The sequence below is a fragment of the Misgurnus anguillicaudatus genome, chromosome 23 (assembly GCF_027580225.2).
Source record: "Misgurnus anguillicaudatus chromosome 23, ASM2758022v2, whole genome shotgun sequence".
NCBI classification, from domain to species: domain Eukaryota; kingdom Metazoa; phylum Chordata; class Actinopteri; order Cypriniformes; family Cobitidae; genus Misgurnus; species Misgurnus anguillicaudatus.
This window is the reverse complement of record NC_073359.2, coordinates 29,276,797-29,304,476: the sequence shown is the minus strand read 5'-3', so window position 1 is coordinate 29,304,476 and position 27,680 is coordinate 29,276,797. Positions and strand designations below refer to the sequence as shown.

Here is a 27,680-nt window from a genome sequence, read left to right as displayed (position 1 = left end):
CACCTTCCGACCTTCGAGATCAACTTAATTGAAACAAAAATTATAAAATGCCAAAAAAAAAATCACATGATATATATATATAATACTTGCTCCAGAGACTAGAGCGAGCATGGCAAAGATTGAGTCGTCGCCTTTAGGGTCAACAGACTTCGACTCAAAAAGAGGCAAAGGTTTGGCCCACCTTGTATATTAGCTGCCAGTGAAGAAAACCCACTGCTGAAATCATGAGCTTTCAGAAAACACTGCTGAAGAGTCCAATAACGCAAGCAGACGGCTGATGATGCTGTAAAGAAGCGCTGAAGAGTTTTCGTCCAGTATTAGCTTATGATTCAAATGGCTTCGTGACTGATTAAAGATCCTAAAGATGCAAGGACACTGAGGCATGTTGAAACTGGGAAGACTGGAAATGCTAGTGATGGTGTAGTGATAAAAAAACACTTGGCATGAAAATCAAATTTCATTTTCAAACTAAATAATCAAGCACAAGACACGATATGAATGTTAGTCTGGTTAGACGTTGCATTTAATTTGTCGTGAATGATAGCGAGTCTGTGAGTTATTTGCACACAGTCTGTTTCTCAACGGTCACAAGCTGTTCTGTACATCTGCGCTCACAGACTTGTTTTCAGTCACGTCAAATATTTAAAAAGTCCAAATGAAATGAGGTCCATAGAAAAACCGAACACACTTTTGGCTCTGCTGCGGGAATCCTGGTGGTTCCTCGTGTTACGCAGGTCTGAGGTTTAATGCTGCTTAGCTCGAGGAGCCGTAAGTCTGCGCAGGAGACCGTAGAGAAGTCCAAAATTCTGCCGGAACAGAAATGACATTGTAGGTCACATTAATTCATTACAAAATAGGATTGCAAAGGGGTGGAAAGTTTTCTGTAAATTTCTAGAAACTTTCAATGGGAACTTAATACGGAAAATTCCAAATTGAGAATTTAACGAGAATTTAAGGGAATATTTATATCAACTATATTATATACAAACGTGAATACAAATTTTGTCTGGTCATAAGCAGACATAACGCAATTTTTTAAAATGCCATCTTGGCTGATTTAATAGGCTTTATGCCCAGCTGCACTACTTCCTGAACTTCAGCCAGCTCCTTGTTTCCTGTCTGCCTTTATTGGACAAACTGATTAATCCAGGTGTGCCTGACCTCAGTAGTCACAACAACAATAATCAGACACACCTGGATTAATCAGTTTGTCCAATAATGGCAGACAGGAAACAAGGAGCTGGCTGAAGTTCAGGAAGTAGTGCAGCTGGGCATGAAGCCTATTGTAAGCAGAACTTCTTCCTTTATTTCTTTACGCCATTCCAGCATCTATGGCTATATTCATGGCGAGAACCAGTTAATCCATACACAAATTTTATTCAGACAAGTTGATCCATACACAGGTTGGGGGACGGACCATTTGGCATCTCCAATTTGCCTAGCTTGCATGTTTTTGGCCTGTGGGAGGAAACCGGAGTACCCGGAGTAAACCCACGTTGACACATCGTAACACAAAATCATAATAAACATTATTTTAGTAATTTTAATAGTGCTATCTTACATTTAGATATCTGATTTACTGACTAGCTAGCTAGCTACTGCATAAACACAATATGTTGTGTGCTGTGTGTGTGTATGGATTGAAGAATGTGCAGGGTATAAATTCAAGTGAAATTGCATTTAATCTTGCTGTGTTAAACAAAATTATGCTGCAAGAAACTACATATAAAGGACCACGCTGACTTTTTGGGACTTTAGCTTATTCACTGTATCCCATAGATTTAGATAAGTCCATACAAACCTTTTTCATCTCCGTGCGTGCCGCAACTCCGTCTGACGCACCCACCGCCAGCCCAGCCCAGCACAAAGACCGGAAGCAAATGGCTCCAGCTAGCATTCTCCTCTCAATAAGTGACAAAATACTTATTTTTATGTTGTGATTTGTATAGACACAGCGTGTACAAATAACAAGGTCATGTGGGACACAGCCATCTTTTGGCCGTATACATACTGGGAACTATATTCTCAGAAGGCGAAGCACTGCTACTTGGGCGAAATGATTTGCTCGTAGCACCCGAGAAGCCCCGTGGTGAGGAGCAGAGAGTTCAATCAGAGTTGCGCTAATCACTCCCGCAAATAGCAGTGCTTGGCCTTCTGAGAATATATTTCCCAGTATGTATATGATTAAAAGATGGATGTGTCTCATATGACCTTGTTATTTGTACACGCTGTGACTATACAAATCACAACATATAAATAAGAAAATCAGGGTTTCCACACCTTAGTAAACTTCAAATTCAAGGACCTTATAAGAACTTATACCCTCAAATTCAAGGACTAAATGTAGGGACACATTTCAAGTGAGACCAAGGTTACATCATGTTACCTTTTAGGATACATTGTTACAGTTCCCTTTCAAGGGAACTCGCGCTGCGTCACTGCGGTGACACTTTGGGGACGCCTCCAGGGGTAAGTGCGTCTGAATGTGTATATCAAATTCAACCAATGGTGAGGCTTAACAACAAAGACAGGGTGATGCGGGAGCCAGGAAGTATATCGCTATCTAAAATATAGCCAAAGACGGCGTTACAGGACGCAGAAAGTATGGCAAGGGAGACGCAGCGTCTCGTTCCCTTCTCAGGGAACAACAGTTACATACGTAATCCTAGATGTTTCAAAACGTGTCAAACACAACTATGCAAAAAAGCATTTTGGTATGAATTAACATTTGCATACAGAAGATATAAGCATTTAAAGTGAAGTTTACCACGTGTGCTTAAAGTCTAGAATTTTTATGATATTATCCTACACTACACAGGGAATAATATAGATTTTTTTCCAGAAAACTTCTTGCATAAAATAGATTCAAGCACTTTAAAAGATCTGTATCTATGTATGTATATTTTCAAAACTTCCCAGGCCCTTGAATATTTTCCCCCAGATTCACAAACTTTCAAGGATTTCAAGGACCCGTGGGAACCGTTTGTGCTAAGCTATGCTAGCAGTGGGTGCGTCAGAAAGAGTTACGGCACAGAGACGAAAACAGTATAGACTTATCTAACTCTGGAGGAAACGGTGAATAAGCTAAAGTCCCAAAAAGTCGCCGTGTTCATTTAAGTTCCCTGTTATAGGCAACTCTGAATTTTTTAAAATTCCCAGTTTATTCCTTTTAATTGCATATATTTGCCATTAATATATTCCCATGGACAGTTTCCAGCAATGAAAACCCTTTGCAACCCTATTATAAAGTAAAAGTATTATAAAGTTTGTGTGTTTATAAGAGTCTTTCTAATAGCGTCTCCTACCTGGACAGCCAAATACAACACGCCAAGATAAGATGCAATACAGAGGGCCAGCAGAAGGTCAAAGATCGCTGGTTTTACCCTGGTATGCAAAACACAAGTTAATAAAAATCGATCAAATAAATTCAAATGGAAAATAAATACAAAAAGTGAACATTCTCACCTGTACGCATTCATGGTCTGCTTTAGTTGATCATAAAAGACAAATTCTGGGTCTCTGTCAAAACATTAAAAAAATCAGCTGCAGTCCATGTAATCGACCCCATGACCTTCGCCCTTCAATCACAACACTTTACCAGTTTTTACAGTGTGCTGTACCTTTTATCGGCTTTGACTAGATGCCTCTTGACGTCTTTCAGGTAGCGGCTCATGTAATACTCCAGTGTGTTAACAACGCTGCTGTCTTTATCCAGCAGCTGGGCGGCTCGCGGCTGCGCCGTCAGCCAATCCACCAGTGAAGTCAGCTGGTCCTCTTGAACTTGCTGTGGGTGGAAATCATACATCTAAAGATTTTTACACATTTTCATGACCTCACCAAAGCTGAAAAATCGACTCGATGTACGAATTACAAATTTGAGGGCTGTTTTCACAAAGCAAAAATCCACCCACGTTCTTCGACTCACCATCTGTTCAGTGAAGATCTCCAGGTCTCCACTGGCACCCTGAGAGACACAAACAACCCATTTTACTTTAATTAAGGACTCGCTTTAATTTCAAATAACAAAAAATGACAACGATATAGTTTTTGATGCGCATCCCTCTGTACCTTCTCTGTCAAGTTGTATATCACGCGTGCCAAAGTTTCTGCGATCACTTTAGTGTTACGACTGAGTTTCTTCAAATCCACGTGAGGCCTACAAACAAAACAGAATTGAAGTAAACACACATCAGTAAAAAAAGGGAGAGGACTAAGGAGCTATGTCGGGGTGAGAGAGCACCAATCATCACCCACCCGGTGGTGGCCTCTCCCGCCCCCATCAGAGAGGGCGACACTGACCGCATGTCCATGATGGAGTGGCGTGCGGGGCTGCGGTGGCTCTCGAGGTGTGACAGGGTGAAGGCCGGCAGACGTCGGATGCCGAATCTCTCGTGCTCCCACGCCAGAGTATCATCGGCCAGGTTGATCTTCTTGTGGACCATTGAGAACTTCAGGTCGGAGTGCTGGTTGTCAACCACCTGATGGGGGCGATCATTTTTTTAGGCAAATTTCAGATAATGCATGTTTTAGATTTTCCATAAATGTGTGGATTTGGTACCGTCTCCAGTTCTTTGAGCAGGGTGTGCTGCGGGCTGCCCTCTTTGGGTGGCTTTGACACATGGAGGTAAAGATTATCGTCGTTCCCAAGAGTATCCAGACAGAGAACGAACGCTACGTTATCTTGAAGTAAACTGGAATCTTGAACAATGATGAAAAAATAAATTCAGTGTGATATCCATCTATGTACAGGGTTCCCACACCTTAGTTAACTTCAAATTCAAGGACCTTTCAAGGACTTTCCAAGTGCAATACCCTCAAATTCAAGGACTAAATGTTGGGACACATTTCAAGTGAGAGCAAGGTTACATCGTGTTACCTTTTATAGTATATATTTACAATTCCCTTTTGAGGGAACTCGCGCTGCGTCACTGCGGTGACACTTTGGGGACGCCTCCAGGGGTAAGTGCGTCTGAATGTGTATATCAAATTCAACCAATGGTGAGGCTTAACGTCAAAGACAGGGTGATGCCAGGAAGTATATCGCTATCTAAAATATTGCCAAAGACGGCATTACAGGGACGCAAAAAGTATGACAAGGGAGACGCAAGGTCTTGTTCCCTTCTTAGGGAACAACAGTTACATACGTAACCCGAGATGTTTTCATTTTCATGGATGTTTTTCCAGAAATCTTCTTGCATAAAATAGATTCAAGCACTTTAAATGACCTGTATTTATGTTTGTATATTTTCAAAAACTTAACAGAGCCTTGGTTTTACCCCCTAGATTCACAAACTTTCAAGGATTTCAAGGACCCGTGGGAACCCTGTATGTACTTGAATACTCTTCACACATACCTGTGTGGTCCAAGTTGTCTTCTAGCCAGCGTTTAGTACCCTGATAGTTAAACTTGCCTCCTCCCGACAAGAAAAACAGCAGGTTGTACCTATAAATGACGAGAAGGTTTTACAAAATGCTGGCAAAATATATCTTTGCTGTGAAGTGAGGTGAGTGATGCGTTACCCTGCGTGAGTTCTCTTATAGGAGTACAATCTGGAGAAAAGTCGTGCGAGCTCCAAAAGTATGGCCACACCGCTACCGTTCGAATCCGCGCCATATGACAACCACTAAAAGATAACAAACGCATCATTGTGCATCAAAAACTCAAAGCCCATATGAGCGATTATAAAGAAAGATGTCATTACCGGCGCAACTCCAAAGGAGTCATAGTGGGCCACAAGGACGATAGTAGGCAATTCTTCTCCCCCGGCTCCGGTCAGCCGTCCCTAAATGAGATGGGCAACAAAACAGATGGATTATTTGCCTACACATTGATAATATTCTACTAACAACACTTCATGGGTCAAGCACTGCTTCATGATGAGAGAGCAGATGGTAGTGATGGATTGTCAGATGGGGAATGACATGCCCACAATGCATTGCAACAAAGACATGAAACAACATACTTCACCCAATATTTGTGTGTGCTATGTAATTCTATGCTGATGCTAGGTTTTAAATGTGATGTAGATAATTTGCTTATGGGTTTTGCAGCGGATGGACTCCCATTTATCAGATTATCCATCTCAACCATTTACATTATCCTCTGAACTGACACCAAGCGTCAAGCTGTGACTTGCATGGTCGAGAAAGCCTTTTAACCCAGAGGAAAGCGTATAATGATATTAGAGAGCTAATAGACACAGATATAACAGCTTTTCTCACCTCCAGACTGGTAATGGCCCAATCGCTCACGGCTTTACTCTGAGCGCCACTAGTCACCATCTGAAATCCGTTTGCTGTCGCCGTGTGAAGCAGCACTGTTTAAAAAGACAACAGTAAAGTTGAAATGAAAAACATTTTTTGGGGAATATTCTGGTACTTTTTTTTTACAAATGACTTATCAGTAAGCGGGTGATTCTTGCGAAATTAGACTTATGAGGTGTCATGAAACATTTTGATAAAAAAAGTAAATGCTATCAAAATAAGAAGCATACAGTTACAAACATCTCTTCATGTACTATTTTGCACATGATTTCGAATGACATCATAAAACTAATTTAATCATAAAAATGTTCATTACCGCAACGTGTACATGACTGGATTTGGGTTATTTGACATGGAAATATTTATAATTAAAAACATCTAATTTTATACTAGTTTATACTATAAACATTTACAGTAAAGAAACATGTGGTATTTGGTAATCATTGGTAACTGTAGAAACAATAATTAGGAATATAAATGTGTCCAAGACCAATTTCCTCATCCTCCGCAACAATTTTCAATCATTGTTTAAGCGCTCAAGGAACTAACATTTTAAAAAAAATTGTTGGAAGGGACATAATTGACTGTGACACTCAAGATGGCTACCAGGTAAGCAGTTCTTATTTTTCTCTTCAGATAAAGGTTGAAATTTTGTTTGTCATAGTACCTAGACAACTTTTTAGTTCTCATTACCGAAACATGAGTTTGTAAATGCATATATTTAAAGGCGGAGTCCACGATGTTTGAAAAACGCGTTGGAAAAGGAGACGGGCCGACTACCAAAACACACTTATAGCCAATCAAATCAAATCAAATGCTGGGTTGCGTATGTGTGGGGCAGGTCTTTCAACAGAAGGTCCAGATTCTATTGGGGTAGGGGCGTGTTTGTTTGTGTGATTTCAAATATCAACATTGGCTTTCAAACATCGTGGACTCCACCTTTAATGCAATGTTGCGGTAATGATAATTTTTGATAATGATAATCTAAAAAATGTAAATAATTCTATAGGAAATATTTTTTAAACCCTCTAAAACAATGGTTATAGTAAGTTCAGACCTTAATCTGGTATGTGCAAAAAAAGGGCTTTTTAAAAATTCTGATGCTGGACACCTTCTAAATCTGGATTTCGTGAGAATCACCCAAGCATCATTTTTTTTTTAATTCCTGTACTCTCATAATCTTTAATCAAAAATGCAAATCTCCCCCCTCCTTGAAACGATCTCTCTTTACTTCCAGTCAAATGTTATGGCAGGTGGGTGGGGTCCGGGAAAAGATCGCAGCAATTAGCTATAGCAACATATCCCAATTTCAAATGATCCAATCCACTCTTAACAGACAAATTTAAGTCCAGCTCTACCTTTATTCATTTCAAAAAACGTTTTACTTGGATATACGTCTTCAGAGGGAAAATAAGACAATTGCTACTTCTGTTTCACGCGCCTTTAACCAACTTTATACATTTACATGCATGTATGTATGCCAGGCAGGCCTGTTCTTCATAAACAAATGCGAAAATTTAAAACCATATGTCGAGACCTACAAATTATATCATGGTACCTTACAGTAAACCAGACTTGTATGAGGTTTTCAAGTACCTTCAGCAGCTGATGAATCCCCCTGTGATGAAGAGGACATCTGCGTCTGATGGTAGATGGACAGCAGCTCCTCATCCTCCAGAGCGAAATACACGGGCACGATGGTCTCCGTGGCCAACAGCTCCGGTTCCAGCTCCATGAACTGCTACGAGGAAAAAAACGACCCATGTTTAGTCGTGATGTCAGTGAATTCTGGGAAATATTGCAATCGTAATAAATTCAAACCTGCACTATGTCCTGAGGCATAGTGGACATGTTCTGAGGTAGTATGATGACGACAGCACCCGCCGACTGTCGGAGGGCTTTCTGATATTTCTCGTAGGAGAATTCGACCAGTCGCATCATGACACATCGACGACTCAACACCTCGGCCTCCACCGTACGAGCTTCGGTGTTTAAAATGGCATTTCGGGAACCTGTGAATGAAATTCACCTGTTATATCACACGTACAAAACATGAAGACCTTTAAAATACTTATTACCATGAAAGATACTATGTATTAATATGTTATGGTTTATTAGTCTAATTCACTTTTTACCTGAAATATCCCAAAGCATTTTATAAAAACCTGTACTACCTGATCTGATTCATGGCATCCATTAAAAAAAAATGTGTAGTGTGATAAAATCTTGACCTTCTGGATGTTTTTTTTCTCTTTTTTTCTAAAACTCAAGGACATCATGGCGTGTGTCAATCTAAAACAGGTAATGTTTCTAGTATTTGTATCACAAACAATTTGCACAATGGCCAGTGGTTTGGGTTTGACCCACAAGAATCTAGTTTCTAGCCTAATCCTATATTAACCATTGTATGATGATCAACCTTTGTGTGGCTTAAATCTACATCACATGTGGTTGTTAAATAAAGCTATGTACATAAAAGGTGTTACCACCACAGTATCTAAACAATTAAACTGACTATCCACTATACTCCTTTACAATGTATTTACACGCTACCTTTCAAGGTACTCGCAATATCACGGTGATATATGTCAAAAACAGAGTAATACCACAGTACCAAGTTCAAACCTTTTGTACTTTAATGATTAGTGCGGATTCAACCCCCAGCTGATTCACCACTACCACCAACCCACAGCACCCCATCAAACCCGGAACAAAAGTAAACGAGTTTAACTACGTTCACTTAAAATAAATATCTACATGTGAACGACAGTGTTTATGGTGTTTTTACCGTAGTTTTGTCCCTGCAGGTCGTACTGCTGCATGCGGTACACACTGAACTCGTGAGCCGCTTCCGCGCGGAGCGGGCACATCAGCACCAAAAACAGCAGCAAACTGAGGGGAAACGAGCACTTCAGCATGTTCTCCAACACCTCACTGGCCTCCTCAAACATACTGGACCCGGTTCGGTGGATTCTGACCGAGAGAAACCGTAAAATAAAGCAATGAATGACTGACAGGACTCGCTCGAGCTGTCACGGAGCCGCAGGGTGAGTTTCAGTCAGGCGAAATCATCGGACACCTACAATCCGCCTGCGCTGTAAAAATACTACTGTTTTATTTAGGTCGTTTTTCTATAGAACACAGCTTTATAAATGTTTAACATTTTATATAGTTTAAAATAATCGTATTTCGTGTCGTTTTGTTGATGTCTTGCTGTTTTTTGTTTTGTTGAGGGTCCATCAGGAGAAATCAAGAGCTACCTCATCTGACCCCTCTATGATGGTTTATATAAGAGTCTTTTTATTGTTATTGTTGTTGTTTTGTTCTATAATATATTTTTTTGTTTTTAAGTAGTACTTTATTGATGCAATAACTATGAATAATATTAATAATAAATAAAATGTTTAATCATAATCTGCCCCAAGGTTGACCACTAGGGGGCTGTCTTTTCTCACATTCAATGGTTCTTCAATGTCATTTGACAACAAGCCAAACTGCTGTAGTGGCTGAATAGCTTACAATTAATCCTCTAAAGTGCAATTTAATAGAAACTTTTAACTACTTCATGAACAAAGATAGACCTTGATGATAACTAAATACCCATGAAAGTTTTCTCTTTTGTTTAAAAATATTTTCAATTACAGAGAGCTCGGGTGTACATATGGAGTGGTTTTGTTATCCTGTTCTTTAAAATGTAAACTACAAAATGCTTATTTTATGTAAACCTCTGTGTTTATGTCTGCAGAGCACTGCAGTGCTCAGATCAGATTACTTACGGCCATGCACTTGTTCTAGGCAATAAACATGTGAGCCTAAACATAAACAGATATAACATTGTCAGTAAAAGAGACAATTTGCCCTGCTGATGGTCTGGTAAAAGTGTCCAGTCAGAACTAATGGAGGACGGCCATCCAGGCGCAGCCAAGGTTTCCATTAAGTTGCATTAATGCATTCATCAGAGTCCATCTCTTTAAATCCTGTTTCAGATGCATGCACTCCTGTTCTCTACCTTTCATCTGATATTAAGAGTTCAGGCTCTCAATGAAAGTACCGCTTTTGAAGTCTTCTGTACCTGTATGCAGAGAGCATGTCCAACATCCTGCGTTCCATCAAAGAGAGGTGCTTGTCGTCCATTAGCTTGGCACATCAATTATATTGGGACTAAAAGGTTGGCCCGAGTCCTTAATAGTTCCCCACTTCCCAGACACAAGGTATCGTGTTTGACATTTTACGAACCATTGTTGTGACTGCATGGTTATCGTTTCAAGGACTTTACGGCTACCAGGCTACAAGGTTCACATTTCATACAGCCCCATGTAATAGGGAACCTCAAATCCAGACGAAAAATCAAAGTTTAAGGTGCTTGATGGTTTTAAAAAATGCAAATGTGGAAAAAGTGCATGGGTTGCTGCTGCTTAGTTGGTTAGTGTTACCTTAAATGCCCTGTAAGGTGCTTTGGATAAAAACATCTGTATTAAATGTACAGTAAATGATGGTTTAAAATAAAGTAATAATATAATGTTTATGTCATCCATGACCCCTTTAAATGGTGAACGTGATCCTAGTATGTTGCAGTAATCTTGTGGCTAACAGACGTTTTTGAAACGTAACACTTGTTTATAACCGCAGCTCTTGTGCGTCACAGAAGTAACATTCTGTTATATTGTCTTTGAGATGATGAGTTTGCCAGTAACTTTAAACATGGCAGCAAGTTGGGGGTATGCATGTGGGCCTGGCATTTATTTGCAATAATAACATACTGAGCAATTAAACGCCCACATTGGTACTGAAAGAAGGCATTTGTTTTTTAAAGAGCATTGGCAGGAAATGATGTATGATAGGCATGACATGCATTAGGATAAAAATGTCTGTGCATGCATGTGACAGATGAGTTATGATGCATCCGAGGTGTTTTTATTTAAACTTTATTAAGCACTAAAGAGAATGCAATATAAGTTTGGTGATTGATTTTTTGTTTAGTTCATGGAAATCACATTTTTCAAAATTTATCTGAAGAATATGACAAAGTAGTTCTGCAAAAGTCACAATATTTCACTAAATCATTTTTGTCTGGTCATTGTGACACTGTGAATGTTATCATTGTCACGCGTATAATATTTCAGGACATGGACAAATATTCTGCTGTGAGCAATAAGTAAATTATAGCTTAAATTGCAGTGATCTCTCTTTAGTGGTTTATGTTTCAAGGGTGAATGTAAGCCGAGTACTGGAATATATTTTACAAGTCTGCTTGGTTCAATTTTTTTTATGAATGATTTATTATGGCAAGAGGCAGATGAGAGGCAAGGTCTTCTTTTGTCTTCAAGGTAATTTTTGAAGTTGAATGATATGTCAGCTTATATTGGCTCGGTGATTTGTACACTTTTAGATAAAGGTTGCTTCCCCTCAACTACGATTTGGGATTGAGGATTTGAGGCGCCTTTTTATGACCCCACAAAATGGCAATGTGTCTCGCTTGACCACTTGTTATTGGAGAGTAAACGGGGCCAAAGACAAAACTTGCAAAACTTGCTAACTAAAAAAATTATGTAACCATTTTAAGAGTATCACATTTTTTGTGACATTTGTTTTAGAGCTATAAGGTTTTCAATAGAGTCACTAGACATTTAAAACAGATTGTGTGCTTCCTTTTGATTGAAACAGCATTTTCAAAGCCACCAGATGCAATTTAAATCAATTTAAAGCCACCAGATGCAAATTAGTGGCCGTGAGGTTTTGGAGTACCTGAATTGGAAACATCATGAAGTAGATGGTTGATCTAGGCACAAATGATCTAGGGATATATCTGAAAAGCTCTGTAGAGGAAATGAAGAAACCACATCAACCGCAAATGATGAAAGAGTCCGGTAAACCAATTGCCACCCATGTTTACATACAGAACATTTGGTGCTCTTGCGACGTATTAGCCAAGCCAAAAAAAACCCCAGCTATCTAGATTAAAGTGTTCATGTAAGTGAGGCCATGTCTGTAGATTTTATAGATACAATTATTTAAGAGATCTCTATAACATCTTTATTGTTTATACTAAAGAGCAATGAGATAAAATATACATCTTATGCAACCAACAGCCATCATTTCACCATCACGATATAGTTTGGCTATGAGTAACCACTTCTAGCCAATATAAACTTGAATTTGGTCACATGTCGTATTTGCCAAAACTTGTATTCCTTCATGTAAGCAAAGTCAACAGTGATAATTAAGTGTTTGGTTACATTTTATTTATTTTTGGCCTGTGGTTAGACATCTATTAAATTTTCACTAACAGCCCAAATTTTGCCTTGTATTAGCTTAGACGTCTGGGCCGTGTATGTACGTGAATTAGATGTCTTTTAAATGAAAAATTGCATGGGATCTAAAAATGTATATTATAAATTGTGAAAAAAAAACGTAAGACTGATAAATGCATTAAGTCTCACGAGCTAGGAAATAGAAATTTCCATTTATTCATTAAGCTGGTGCTTTTATCAAAAGTTCCATTATAGATTTGTGCAAAACTTTAGCGTTATTGTCGACAAAAAAAAAAAACGAAATGACGCGTTTCCATTAACCGATGATATGAGACTAAAATGTAATCTTGTTGTCTCAAAATAAGTCATTCCAAAAAACATGGCGATTGGGGATGAGTTATGTCATCAATTAGATAACATTTCCCTGCCAATGATGCTTCCCTGACGAGTTTTAACGGTAATCTGTAATTCCGCTATTATCCACTAGATCAGTGGTTCTCAAACTGGGGTCCGGGGCCGCGAGATGGTGCCAGGGGGGCCCCAGTTTTATGACATTTTATAAAATAAATTAATTTATCATGAATTCTGTGTAATTAAACTTTAAAAAATAAGGCTACTAACCAACAGCACTACTTATAATTTAATAAGTTTTGTTTAATTAAATTGTTACCTTTTAGAAAAAAATTGTCGTAAATTTTCTTTTGGGGGGGCTGCGAAGTAATGCATCGTACAAAAGGGGGGCCGCACAAAAAAGTTTGAGAACCACTGCACTAGATGGCCCCTTACCCAATTTATAAAAAAACTGAAGCAAAAATTAATTTAAAAAATGTAAAACTCCGTGTGTTTTGATAATCGTTCTGAATCTGATATCTAACAAAAGCCCTTTACAAAAATGCAATTATTTCAGCTTTTTGCTCAAAATGTTTTATTTTTGAAGACACCCATCCATATTTAAGAGGTTGTAAAAAGAGAACAAATGGAAACGCAGCTACAGATAAGAGCACATTTAACATGGAGAGTTGGGTTATCTCATGGCAATTTTTTCGTATTTTATGAGGTGGCTAATTCCTATTAATCCGTACCACCGCATTTGTACATTTTTGTACTATTTTCCTTGATCCTTGTGATGTTTGGGCTAGGGGTGGGGTTTCTTTACTGTTTTTTAATGATGATTGCACGTTTTTGCATGATTAACTAATTCACGAATTAGCAAACACTGTAAAAAAATGCAGCATGACTTTTTTGCAAGTCAATTCAACCTATTATTTTAAGTTTTGACCCATGATAAGTTGACGTAACTTATAAAAACAAGTTGAAATTATTTAACTTAATTTTTAAAATTATGTTGATTTCACAAAATTGCTGCACTTGTTTTACCGTGTACGAATTCTCATGAGATCAGGCTGATTATTTTCAACCAAGTGTTGGGTCAAAAAGAGATGAACTCAACCCATGTGTTAAATTATCCCAAATAATGTTTATTTTTAACCCAACAATGGTTTAAAACAACCTAACATTTTATATTGAAACAACTTAACATACAGTAGGGTAAATTACAACCGAACAGGTTGGGTTCATCCTTTTCTTGACCCAGCGCTGTGTTGAAAATAACCCAGTGATTTTTATTTTGAGTGTAGTCTATAAAAGCAAACATCTCTGAGCAGTAAAATATTCCTATAGGATGAAAAAGTTTTTCTTGGAATCCAATCAGGTGTTTAGAGCCTTATATGAGATATGATTTACATCCGCATTAAAATGGCAACCCTATGCTTAAAGTGGTAACAATGCATTTCCTTTAAGCAATGATTGCAGAATGTATGAGTGTCTCTTTCCGAGTTGCTCTCTGTGTCTGAGTGTCTGGTCTTGATGGATTGCCTGTTTAAATGACATTGCAAAGAGGGAGGAATGATGAATTAGGCTGCGTTATGCCCGATCCTAAAATTGTAGGGGGTCGAAGTACACTTTGTCCAGCAGAACAGGCAAAAAACTCATCACAGAGCAGTCGTAGTGAGAAATGTACGTCGAATTGCCTTTCTGAACTGGATATGCCACCTGTCCTCATAGGCCTGGATAGGATTGTGATGTTAGAGAATGGGTGGCTGCCACATGGTGAAACCCATCTGTTGTCTGCAAGTCCATTGAAATTTATGTTGATCGGCTCAAAATATGCACAGATTACACTGATCTAATAAATATCATACATGCAAGCAATATGCATGACTTACCTGCTTGAAGACGTGGATGTGCTTGTGCTGAGTGATTCTTAAAAGCATAACAAACCAAACCTGGATGAAAAAACATCCAGGTGCAGCTCAGACAATAAGCACGGGCTTCTGGGAATCGCTTTGGTTTATTATATTTGGCAACAACTTTGCCTCTTGACCACATTGTGAAACCGCACACATTTGTGTAGTTCCCAAACAGTGGTATGAAGTTGATGGGAAGTCTAAAAGCTCATGTATAATGCACCAATCAAATTAAAAGAAATAGTCCATATTTGTCAATCTTTTCAGGTTAAACGAACAATTTTTTCCTTTGTTTGGTCTGTTATGATGGTCAGTGAACAGAAGGCTTCTTCTTGGCATACTGGAGTGGGCTGTCAGTCTGGGCATCTGGCACATGCCGGCAAGGTCTCCGATCCACATGCATACGTGTCTTTGTGTGTCAGTGTTAGATTGTGTATTTGTGGGGGTTGCTTTCGGGCAGAGCAACGGGCTGGCACGGCATCCTGACGACCACAGCCCACCCGGACCAAAACAAGATTATTTCTCCATCACTACCCTGGCACAGAGGCCGAGAGCAAAAAGTTTGGTCTCTCCAAGTCACTATAAGTATTCCACACTAAAAAAACGATTTTGTACCCACAAATGCTTTGTTTTTAATAGTGTAAATCTAAATTTGGTGTTGTTATCATCTGAATTAAGATCTTAAATAATCTGTTTATTTTCCACAGCTAACATTCACATCATCCCATGCCGTTTCCCATAAGGCAATATATATATATATATATATATATATATATATATATATATATATATATATATATATATATATATATATATATATATATATATATATATATAGGCCAAAAATATGTTTTAAATATATGCTAAATAAATTTTGTAGAAAGTGAAGCTTAATTATTTTTTTTATTTGAAATTTGAAAATGTATTTAGTTAACCTTCATATATCATCATATATTTAAAAATATTTAGCCCATACGTCAAAAATATATTTTTCCTGGCCAAAATATTAAAGATTAGAAAGTATATTTTTGCAGTTAAAAATATATTACATTTTAACCTTTTTTAATCCTACCGAGCCCCTAAGGTGACATTGGAGTAAAAAAATCCAAAGTTTAGTTTCATGTGCTCAGGTGAAACTTTCATGTGCTAACGCGAAACCTTCATGTGCAGAATTCTTTTTTAGTTTAGTTTCGTGTGCTCACGTGAAACTTTCGCTTGCGCATGTGAAACTACCGCATTTAGTTTCGCGTGGTCATGTGAAACTTTCACACGCGCACGTGAAACAATGGCGTGTGCACGTGAAAAGTTTCAAGTGCGCATGCGAAAGTTTCATGTGCGCACGCGAAAGTTTCCCATGAGCACGCCAAACTAAACGCGGTAGTTTCATGTGCGCACGCTATTGTTTCTTGTGAGCACGCAATAGTTTCATGTGAGCATCCGATAGTTTCACATGTCCCCTTAGGGCTCCGTATAAACCTGTTATGTTTACAGGTTATAACATAAACCACGTTTTTCTTCCAATCCAACGTGAATATAAATTCTTTAAAATATATTTCAAAAAATGGCCAAAAATATATTGGTGAAAAATAAATTTTTCAAAATATATTTCAGCAAATAAATACTTTTTTGGCCATTTTTTGTACATTTTGAATTATATAAAAATTTGTATTTGAAAACATGTTTTTTGCCGTATCTTGCCAAAGCTGTCAGATTTTTTGTGGAACAGAATCTTCTTTATCAGATTTTCAACTTTTTATTAACGTTTAGTCTGTTTTGTAGCTACACAAAGGTATATGGTATCAGAACAGTCATCATGAGGTTTATTATAGTACAGTGACAGAATTTACATTTTTGGGGTGAACTATTCCTTTAAGAAATAAAAGTCAGGAGGCCAAAGGGAGTTTGTGAGGAGGTGTGTGCCCTGAGAGAGAGAGAGAGAGAGAGAGAGAGAGAGAGAGAGAGAGAGAGAGAGAGAGAGAGAGAGAGAGAGAGAGAGAGAGAGAGAGAGCATTAAGGCACTAAAAGCTTTTCTCCTCTTTCTAAAGTCTAATGATATCGGCATGGTGAAGAAGAAATCTGCAGAACTGAAGAGACGCGCTGAGCTGATTCACAAATGGACTGTTGGAATCTTTTTGGACGACAATGAGACGTCTCTCTCTCTCTCTTTTTCTCTTTCTCCGTTGATGGACTGACATAATTCGTGGATTCTATTTAGTTATTAATCAGTTTTTAGTCAGTTATAGCTGTTTATTCAGTTTTTTAGTTTGATCTGCAGCTCTGATGAATTCCCCGTCAGACAAATACTGCACGCGAATTCGCCGCGCCGCTGGTGTCATGAATATTAATCAGTTTGCGCTGACGTACGCCAGTTACCTCTCTATGACGAGCGTTCTCTTATGAATATTAATAAAGTTGGTCCTTACTCGGCGATTTTTCAATACTAAATAGTTTTAATTAATAAACACTAATATTTATTTATTGTTTTGGTTGTAATCGTCCAATGGATAGCGATTGGATCATGAATATTAGCATACAAGTCTGTACCATAGTAGGATTGGAAACCTGAAGTCCGTGATCCGGTGAGTGACGTGCACTTCATTTCCAACATCCTCACGTGAATCCCGCGCTATTCCCTCACACACAAAAACACTATTTAATAAGGTTAGTGATCTTTTATTACTTAATCTCAATTTTAACACGTGCAAATTGAAACGAACGACTTTAGTTTTGGTCGTTTTTATGACGTCGTTGACGCCTATCATAGGATGTTATCAATAGATGTTGTTGAGGTAACGTTAGGGGTGAAATGAGGTAATTAACCGTCAGTGTTCCAATTTACCCGAATTCAACCTATTTTCTTTAAAATAATAAGTATAATTGCTGTTTTGACATCTAAACTACAGTCTGGACATTCAAGTGATTGTATCCATGTGTTTTTTTGTCTGTTTAATTTGTTTATTTATTCTTAAAGCCATTCTAGCATTTTTGGTTTGATTTTAATTTAATTTTAGTTTTCATAGACATTCAAATGCATTTTATTTCGTGATATAGTATGGATTGGGATACTCAGTGGTGTATAGTGGTGCCTGAAGAAGTGGGTTTACTCTTAATTTATGCCCACATTAAAAAAATGTATGCCCACATTAAAAAAAAAGTAGAAGTGGGTATACCTCATGCCATCAAATAAAGAAGTGGGTATACTTCGTAATACCTGGATACTACACCACTGAGTACAGTGCTCATAGATGCAGCATTGACCCAAGTTACAACCAACAAACATCTGAATCAATGAAGTGTAAACCACATTGACTAAATACTCTGACAGTGTGTAGAAGAGTCTAGATATCTAACTAGTTTGGAAAATCTGAAGGAGTACTTTTATTTGCAGACACTTCCTTCTCAAATAGGATGCGGTCAGATTGAATCAAGGTGTCTAAATGCTTTCAAATCGCACCGAGAAACAGCGAAGGCTTTGATGGGCCAGACACGGCTGCGTTTTAACTTTACAGGCGTGCTGTAAACAGCCCTTCTGGAAACTTCTGGTGTGGGTGATGAAGTACAAGCTCACACACGCACGCCTGTAATGCATTTCAGGCCCTCAGACACCTTCCGGGATGCTCGGTCGTCTCTGAATGGTTTATGTACAAAAATGTATATAAAATTTGGCAAGTATCTACAGGTCAGTGCACAATTATGCTTTGATGTGTCACTCGGCTATGCAATAAAAAATATGTCACGGATGAGAAACGGTTGTAATCGGAAACACCTCGCGTGTTTGGAATAGATGGATTTTACCCACAAGCTCAGTCAACATGCTTTAGTTTAATTTGCATTGCGGCTGTCTCTGCCAATCTCATTTCAAAGGAAGTTACATTTAAATGGTGTTTATTCTAGAATCAGTTGAAACTGTGGTCTCCTATGAAGATGAAATATTAGCGGTTGGTTCCCAGAGAATGGATTTGGTCAAATGCTTCCATGTGCGGTTTGTATATTTGTGAAAACATTTTTCACCGTATTTAAAAGCTTTAAATAGAGATGCTACAAACTTTAGGGGTTCAAAAGTCGAAGAACCACAGTGAAAATGCTTTTTCGTACATTTCGTGTTTTAAAAGCTATTATCGTCGTAACACATTGGGAAAAGTTGCGGTTTTCTTTGTTTAACAAATTTTTGTTAAATTTCTGTTTGCGTCCCAATTTAAATCCGTGATTCTCAATGTGTTAGCTGATGTTTAGTGTTAAGTGCGAAGCTCATCAAAACGTGTATTTAGCCCAACTTGTATGCCGCTAGTCATGTCAAAATATGTATTCGGCACGTCTTGTGAACCTATGTGCATCACGCGACTTGTCAAAATACTGCTGTCTGCAAACGCTTCAAAGGGGTTTATAATAAAAACAAACGTTCACGTTTGCCAGATACACGCTTAATCTCATGTGTAATCAGATTTTACTGTTAAGTTAGTGTCTTGTGAGTATTTCGTGAAAATGAGCGTCTCTTTTTTATCATAAACCCTCTTCAACTTTGATGCCCCTAATCTCATCATTAGATAATGAGACTGTAACGGGAATTTCACAGACAGGGTCACAAATTCCTAGCCGTTTAATTTTCTTTATTAGTTCACATTCTAAAGGTTGAAAATCAAATGAAATACATCCAACTCAACACTGTAGACATAGTGACAAAAACCAGACAGAAATGTTTTTAAAATCTGATATCTTTACCACGGACCATTTCGCCTTAAGAGCTCTTGATGTGACCATTTTCCAATCAGTCCCCTTGTGACCTTTTCCTGAACAGATGCACGCTGGAGCAGAACCCGTCCAGTCAGGAGCAGTGTTGTGCTGTCGGACTGGAGCCCGGAGAGGCTTGATGTGTCTGATGCGGTGATGGAGCGATTTGTCAGCCTGGATGATTTATTGACCAATTTGGCCCTTTTGAGATTGCCAGCATCGTCTGATAAGTGGCTCATATTTTACTTCATTTTGGTTCCAAAAACATGTTTTTTCATATAGTTTGTTGTATTTTGGGAATTGTTGATGTAAATGTTAATTTATGTTATAAATTAATGTGCTTTTTATAAATCGATGTGTGCATTTGCTTTGCAACTTAATGCTCTACTCAAGGACCTAACGGAACACTGTTACGGCCATAACCTCTGGATGTTTTCTTGTTTATTGCAATGCAAAAGTATTTTACAGTAACCTTTTGAAACGTATTTGGCAACAAGAAACTATAATCTTTGGTAAAACCAAATTTCAAAAGTACATCTCTCGTAAAGGAGTCTGTCTGCGTTTTCCTTGCTTATGTTTTTCTGAAATATCTTTTACATTTCAAACCCTTTCAATATACTTACTTTGTCTAGATTCCAGGTAAAAAGCAGTATGCTTAAAGTGAGAGCACTAATTTTGAACTTAATATATAATTCTTCTTTAGTACTTACTTTTAAGATTATCTATGCATACTTACGTATTTGTGCTATTTTGAGACACAATGAAAATTAACTAAAATGCGCTTTTAACATACTATCTCTACATTACATTTTTTTTAGTTCTAATATAATTATAATTTTCATACAATGATGGGTTTACTCCAAGTGGTACCTAAATACATTTTTAAAATAGATTTGAGCACATTTTAGTCAAAATAGCAAAGAGAAGTACACTTAGATATGTTTAAAGGGACACTCCACTTTTTGAAAATAGGCTTATTTTCCAGCTCCCCTAGAGTTAAACAATTGAGTTTTACCGTTTTGGAATCCATTCAGCCGATCTCCGGGTCTGGCTGTACCACTTTTAGCATAGCTATGCATAATTCATTGAATCTGATAAGACCATTAGCATCGCGCTAAAAAATAACCAAAATGTTTTCGATATAATTAAGGACTTTGGTGCCGTACCATGTGTGCAGCAGGCATTATGATATTACGCAGTGCCCGAAAATAATCCCCAGCTATTGAAAGTTACCAAGGGAAGTATTTTCAGGTGCTGCGTAATATCATTGCGCCTGCTGCACCCATGTTACGGCAGCAAAGTCCTTGATTATTACACCAGAATGAGAGTATAGTTAGCCAAATCTACCTAGAAAATCACAACTTTTAATTTTCCGTCGTTCTTAGTACACAATGTAACTACAGAAGTGTCAAGTTTTAAATAGGAAAATATCAAAACTCTTTGGTTATTTATGAGCGCGATGCTAATGGTCTAATTAGATTCAATGAATTATGCTAAGCTATACTAAAAATGGTAGCGCCAGAAGATTGGCTGAATGGATTCCAAAACAGTAAAAAAACAAATGTTTAACAAGTTTTTAATATATGGAGTAGTATGCGAAAATAGACCCCTTCAAGTACATAATGGAAGTGTACTTCTTTTTCACTTGGGTAGTCAATCAAAATTACTGATAAAGTAATGGAGGAAAGTAGACAAGGTGTGAACATGCACTGTACATACTTCTCATCTGGAAGAATTTGGCAATGCAGTGTTTCTCTTGCAGCTCACTGTCACAAACCCTGAAGCCTTTTAGCAATTTCCTGGAGAAAGTCAACTAACAAACTCTTGCTACATCATAAACCAACACTGTCTGTACAATCGTTAAAATGATTTGCACACTGTATTGTTATGGATAACTAGGTACAACTATGTTTGAGAAAAACTTTACAATTAATAATGAATCATTTATATGGATGTAGCCTAAGGCATTATATAATGCAATATATCATCTACATTTACCGTCTAAGACTTGTAGTGTTTCTGCTCAATTGGTAGAGCATTGTTCTAATAATGCAAAGGTTATGGATTTGATTCCCACACATTAAAAAAAAAACATGCTTTGGATGAAAGTGTCTGCCAAATGCATAAATGTATGCCATCCAAAATGTTGTCTTTGAATGTGTTCACGATCAAAAACATAAGAAATTCATTCATTCGTCTTAGTAAATCGATATGAAGCAGCGCTGCAGACAGGAGCACAATCGCAGCATTGTGACGTCATTACGAGGGCGGCGCAGGAATGTTCCGCTGTGGAAACAACAGTAACACATCACATTTTTTTCAGTTTAAAAAATAACGTACGTCACCGCTTTGAAATTTGCTTCTCTGTTCCCCAGTCTGGAATGTTTGGATTTAATGAATCAGTCTGTTCTGATTCACTCTGTGAAAGGATTCGACATACCTCGCTCGTTCAGGGCCACATTTGTGAAAGAAAAACCGCTTTCTACAAGATGTACAAGGACAAACCGCTTTCCACAAACCGCTTTTGTCTTTTCCCATCAAAGATTGCTGTCCATCCCAAAATCAAAGCTGAAAAATAGGAGGGACCGTAGCTTTCCATAGGCTCTGAAATGCTTTACCACTTAGTATCAGATCTGGTTCATCTATATCTATTTTTAAATCTATGTTAAAAACGCATCTTTTTGGTCTAGCATATGATCAATGATGGTTATTACACTGTATTCTACTGATGCTTTTTATGGTATTTAATGTATGTATTTATTACATATTTAATTTAAATGATGATAATGTATGGTTTTGCAGTTAAGTTGTTCATCACACTGGCCAACATTTGTTCAATATGTTTAATTGTGATATAGACATAAATTGACATTTCTCTTTTGCCGTCGTAACTTCAGCCCATACGAAGGAAAAAACCACCTCAATCTTAAAATAGGATTCTGGGAAGATTTTTCCGGTAGCTGTTTGCTGCGGTCAGTTCTTGGGCCATTCAAAACAAGAGGGATGTTTTTCCACCGAGCACTTTCAAACGATGAACTTTGACTGGACCGCTGCATCTGTTCCTGTCTAAAGTAACATCTGCTGTTTAATCATGTTGGATTCTTCTGAGACAATCGATCTTTATCAGTTAAACAAGAGTATATGTGTTCAGGAACAGTTTGTTTCATACCGGGTTTAATGCACATTGAGTTTTTAGACCGTGTTCTCACTCGCTTTTGTCAAAAGTCCAGTTAATTTGCTGAATTGGTGGTTTAAAAATGAATATGGGTTGGATGAGCCAGTAATAATAAAATACAAAAATGTATTTTTATGTAATCTAATGTATTGTAATGTAATTAAATTGTTTTGCATTTGAGGTCTATACTGTCATTTTATTGTGCTATGATACAGTACAGACATTTGAGCGATTCAGTTATTGGTTTCATTTTTTGGTTTCAGGGCCATTATTGTTTATGATAATAAACATTGTGCTACAAATAGCGCTAAACTTATTATGAAACCCTATAATGATGCAATATGACCAGAGACCAGCAGCGTCCCGTGTCATCTGAGGTCGAACCCTGCACCATTCCCCTGGCTCTAATTTACATTTAGGCATTTAGCAGACGCTTTTATCCAAAGCAACTTACAAAGATAAGCTGACAATCTCTTCCTCTTTCTCTGTAGGGTGATGGCTGCCCCAGGACACAGCTGGACCGCAGCTGTGATGCATTTGGAGCTGCAGGTGGGTGGGTTGAGATTCTTACATCAAGGCTGTGGTGGGAAGGGTTCCTGGCACCGTGATTTGGTGGATAAAAAATAAAAATCACATTGCCAGGGATTTCCACCCCTACACAGTGCTTTTATTGATACATTTCCATAAAAACCTACCCGAGTCCTGTATAAGAAGACAAGACGAGCATTACCGCATGGGCCAGTAAGAAACTACCCAGAACACCCTAGCAAGCGCATAGCAATGTGCTAGAAACACGAAGGATACTGAGTGACTGCATAGCAATGTGCTAGAAAACTTTTAAAACACCCTAACAACTTTACAGCAATGTGTGAGAAACCACCCAGAAATAACCCTAGCAACTTAGTATAAGCCACTCAAAACACCCTTTACTTCAATGCGTGAGTAACAACCCAAAAAAACACCCTAGCAACTGCATAACAGCATACTAGAGACCATCTGGAAAATCCTATCAACATACTAAAAAACACCCAGAACACCCTAGCAACTTCATAGCAACGTGTGAGAAACCTCACAGAAAACACCCTAGCAACTCTGTAGCAACACACTAGAAACCACACAGAAAACACCCTAGCAATGTTCTAAAGACCACCCAGAACCACTCTAACAACCCCATAGCAACATACTAGAAACACACAGGACACCTTAGCAACCATACCAACGTGCTAGAAACAAACAGGATACCTTAGCAACTGCATAGGAACGTGTTTAAAACCACCCTAGCAACTCCATAGCTACACTAGAAGGTCCACAGAAAACACCCTAGCAACGTGCTAGAAACCACCCAAAACACCCTAGCAACTGCAAAGCAATGTACTAGAAACTTCCTAGAAAACACCCTAGCAACATGCTACAGACCACACAGAAACACTCTAGCAACTCCATAGCAACATAATAGAAACACACAGGACACCCTAGCAACTCCATAGCAACACTCTAGAGACCACCCAAAACATCCTAGCAACTCCATAGCAACTTGTGAGAAACCTCCCAGAAAATACCCCAGAAATGTGCTAAAGACCACGCACAACTTCCTAGCAACTCCATAGCAACATACTATAAACCACCCAGAACACCCTAGCAGCTCTATAACAGCGTGTGAGAAACCTCCCAGAAAACACCCTAGCAATGTGCTAAAGAACACCCAGAACCACTCTAGCAACCCCACAGCAACATACTAGAAACACACAGGACACCCTAGCAACCATACCAATGTGCTAGAAACAAACAGAATACCTTAGTGGCTGCATAGGAACGTGTTTAAAACCACTCAGAAACCACCCTAGCAACTCCAAAGCTACACACTAGAAAGTCCACCCAAAACACCTTAGCAACTGCAAAGCAATGTACTAGAAACCTCATAGAAAACACCCTAGCAACGTGCTAAAGACCACCCAAAACCACTCTAGAAACTCCATAGCAAAATACTAGAAACACACAGGACACCCTAGCAACCATACCAACGTGGTAGAAACATACAGAATACCTTAGCGACTGCATAGCAATGTGCTTGAAACCACTCTAGGAACTCCATAGCAACACACTAGAAACCTCCCAGAAAACACCCTAGCAACGTGCTAAAGACCACCCAAAACCACTCTAGAAACTCCATAGCAAAATACTAGAAACACACAGGACACACTAGCAACCATACCAACGTGGTAGAAACATACAGAATACCTTAGAGACTGCATTGCAATGTGCTTGAAACTACCCTAGCAACTCCTAAGCAAAACACTAAAAACCTAACAGAAAACACCCTAGCAATGTGCTAGAAACCACCCCAGAACACCCTAGCAACTGCATAGCAACGTGTGTGAAACCTCCCAGAAAACATCCTAGCAACGTGCTAAAGACCACCCAAAACCACTCTAGAAACTCCATAGCAAAACACTAGAAACACACAGGACACCCTAGCAACCATACCAATGTGCTAGAAACACACAGGATACCTTAGCGACTGCATAGCATTGTGCTTGAAACCACTCTAGGAACTCCATAGCAACACACTAGAAACCTCCCAGAAAAACACCCTAGCAATGTGCTAGAAACCACCTAGAACACCCTAGCAACTACATAGCAACATACTAAAGACCACCCAAAACATCTTAACAACTCCATAGCAACGTCTGAGAAACCTCCCAGAAAACACCTTAGCAATTTGCTAAAGACCATCCAGACCATTCTAGCAACTCCATAGCAACGTACTAGAAGCAAGCATAAAATATTATCATCAGTTTAATAGCACTTGCTGCAACAAATTGAGTTTTGCTCTTAGCGTGTGTGGTTAATCTCTTATCATTCATGCAGCTGTTCGGTATGTTTTTTTAAACTCAATAACACAAACGCTGACTCATCAATTTGGAAATATCATGTATCCTCAGAAATGAAAGATTTATGTCTTACTGGAATATAGAATAAGGGAAAGGGCATCTGGCAAATTTCAGAAATGAAGCAGCAAAACATATTTGACATTAACAGCGCTTACACCAGACTTGCTTTTACCAGAAGGTCTGTAATGATCGTCTGTAATGATCATTGTAAAAAGTAAAATAATGTTTCATATTCAAATCTGACACTCTTACATTATTCAACAGCTAAATGCAGTGCAGTGAGAGAACAGAAGACACATTTATAAAAGTTGCTTTAGTTGAACTAAACTTAAACTCCAATTACGTTTGTCTATACAGACCTTCACGCCCATCTCAGTTTGTCCATCAGGTCCATCACTTATTTCTGGCACAGAGCTTAGCTAATTGATGAGCATTTATCTCTTTACAATACTGTTCACAGTGGCTAAGTTCAGTGCCAGAAGTGAACTATTTGACATTTCAAGGAAATCTGCTCGTCCTGTCATGCAGGTGAATAGGAGCTGAATCATATCTGCCCACCTGCGCAGGCACCAAGATGAGACGGAGCAGAAAGTTGACGTGATGCATGATGGAATAGTTGTAAATATGAAACCAGTTAGGGCATGCAGGCTTCCCGTTGCCTTTAGGTTTGGCACATCTTTGGCTGTGCTCTTAGATCTGCACTTAAAAAGTTGCCATACTTAAAAACAAATGACGTTAAAATACTGGCATTCAGTCTATATTCTAATATATTCTAATATAATATAATAATAAAATGTTATATATAACCGATATTCATTGAGGTGAACCGAGAACCGAGTACAAAAATCAAGTTGAGAATCGGAACAGAAGATCGAATCGACCCGATAGCATGTGAATCGAAATCGGATCGATCTGGAACATCTGAATCGATACCCAGCCCTAGTCAAGACCAATCTTTATCTCTGATGTCTTAAGTATTATATGGGTATGATGTTGACAAAAGGGCCGCCGTACCCTCTTGTGCCTGCTAAACTGGTATCAGTTCATATATAAATGCTGGCTCAGTTCAGCAGGAACAGGAGAGAGGTCTTACCGCCACAGCTCTCCTCCAATCAGCATGCAGTTTGCTGTAATAAAGCCACAATATGTAATTTTTCTCCACTAGAGGTCTCTAAACAACAACAGTGGTGCAGTTTGATGACTCCGTTAAAGAGCGTGGAATGATGGGAGTTGTAGTCTTAACTTTCACTGTCGATAGGAATCAATCTGACAGGACTCACAAATCATGTTTATGGATGACGTAATCAAATAACGATTTAATCGTTATGGTGCATTCACACCAACCGCGGTAGAGGCTGCAAAAACGCGCTATTCGCGTGTAGTTGGACGCTTAAACATTTTAGTTTACTTGCTTTATTCGCACGTGAAAGTCTAGTCAAATCGAGACATTCACGCGGAAATTTGCGTCATGGGAGGGGCTTCTGTGATTCCGCTGAGATTCAGCTCGCTTTCTGTAATCACGTCACTACTACAGCAAGGTCCTGATTGGTTAACGCTGCAGAATCCTCCGAAGTTCAGATTTTTCAACGCGCGCGCGTTTCCTGAGGCACCGCTCAATTCCACACTGCACCTTCCGCGCGTTACGCGCCATTCGCGCTGCACCTACCACGCTGCAGGATGCCTAATCGCGTCTTTGCATTGACTTAACATGTAAATCACTCGTGCTTGCCGCCTCTACCGCGTCTGGTCTGAAGCCTGCATTACATTAATGTATTGTTTCCATTGTTAAAAACATCTGGAATAATGTAAGTATACATACACTGTAAAAAATAATATGCTGGATTTACTTAAAAATATAGTGCATCAAGTGTATTAAAAAAATATGCTAGTAGGTTTTGGATATTGCAATGCAAAAATCTTACATATTGTGCCTTGAATGTCCAGTCAATGTAAAGTATGCTTCTTTCCATCTGTCCTCATTGAATATAAAACATCGGCCTTGATGAAATATGAATGGTAACCACGAAAGGCCAAGACATTAGAGATGATGTGTCTTTTGCATACTGATGTAAGTCATATCCATATTTTTGCCATATCATTTTGTTCTCCACAACAAGCGAGGCCA

At 38.5% G+C, this 27,680-nt stretch overlaps 1 protein-coding gene across 2 annotated transcripts; it reads right to left on the bottom strand.

Annotated features, from left to right (window-relative positions):
- Positions 1–495: 495 nt before the first annotated feature.
- ncln (nicalin) lies at positions 496–9,346 on the bottom strand. 2 transcript variants are annotated; one of them, XM_055216911.2, is made up of 15 exons: positions 9,053–9,346; positions 8,086–8,276; positions 7,861–8,005; positions 6,223–6,317; positions 5,703–5,783; positions 5,521–5,624; positions 5,355–5,443; positions 4,559–4,698; positions 4,255–4,478; positions 4,069–4,156; positions 3,926–3,964; positions 3,621–3,784; positions 3,466–3,519; positions 3,306–3,384; positions 496–806 (listed from the first exon to the last, which is right to left on the bottom strand). In XM_055216911.2, the coding sequence occupies exons 1-15, from the start codon at positions 9,213–9,215 to the stop codon at positions 744–746; spliced, it is 1,719 nt and encodes a 572-aa protein (XP_055072886.1). In that variant the 5' UTR covers positions 9,216–9,346; the 3' UTR covers positions 496–743. The 2 variants fall into 2 exon arrangements, with proteins under 2 accessions (XP_055072886.1, XP_055072887.1); XM_055216912.2 differs by having other exon boundaries at positions 4,300–4,478; positions 9,053–9,345.
- Positions 9,347–27,680: the final 18,334 nt, after the last annotated feature.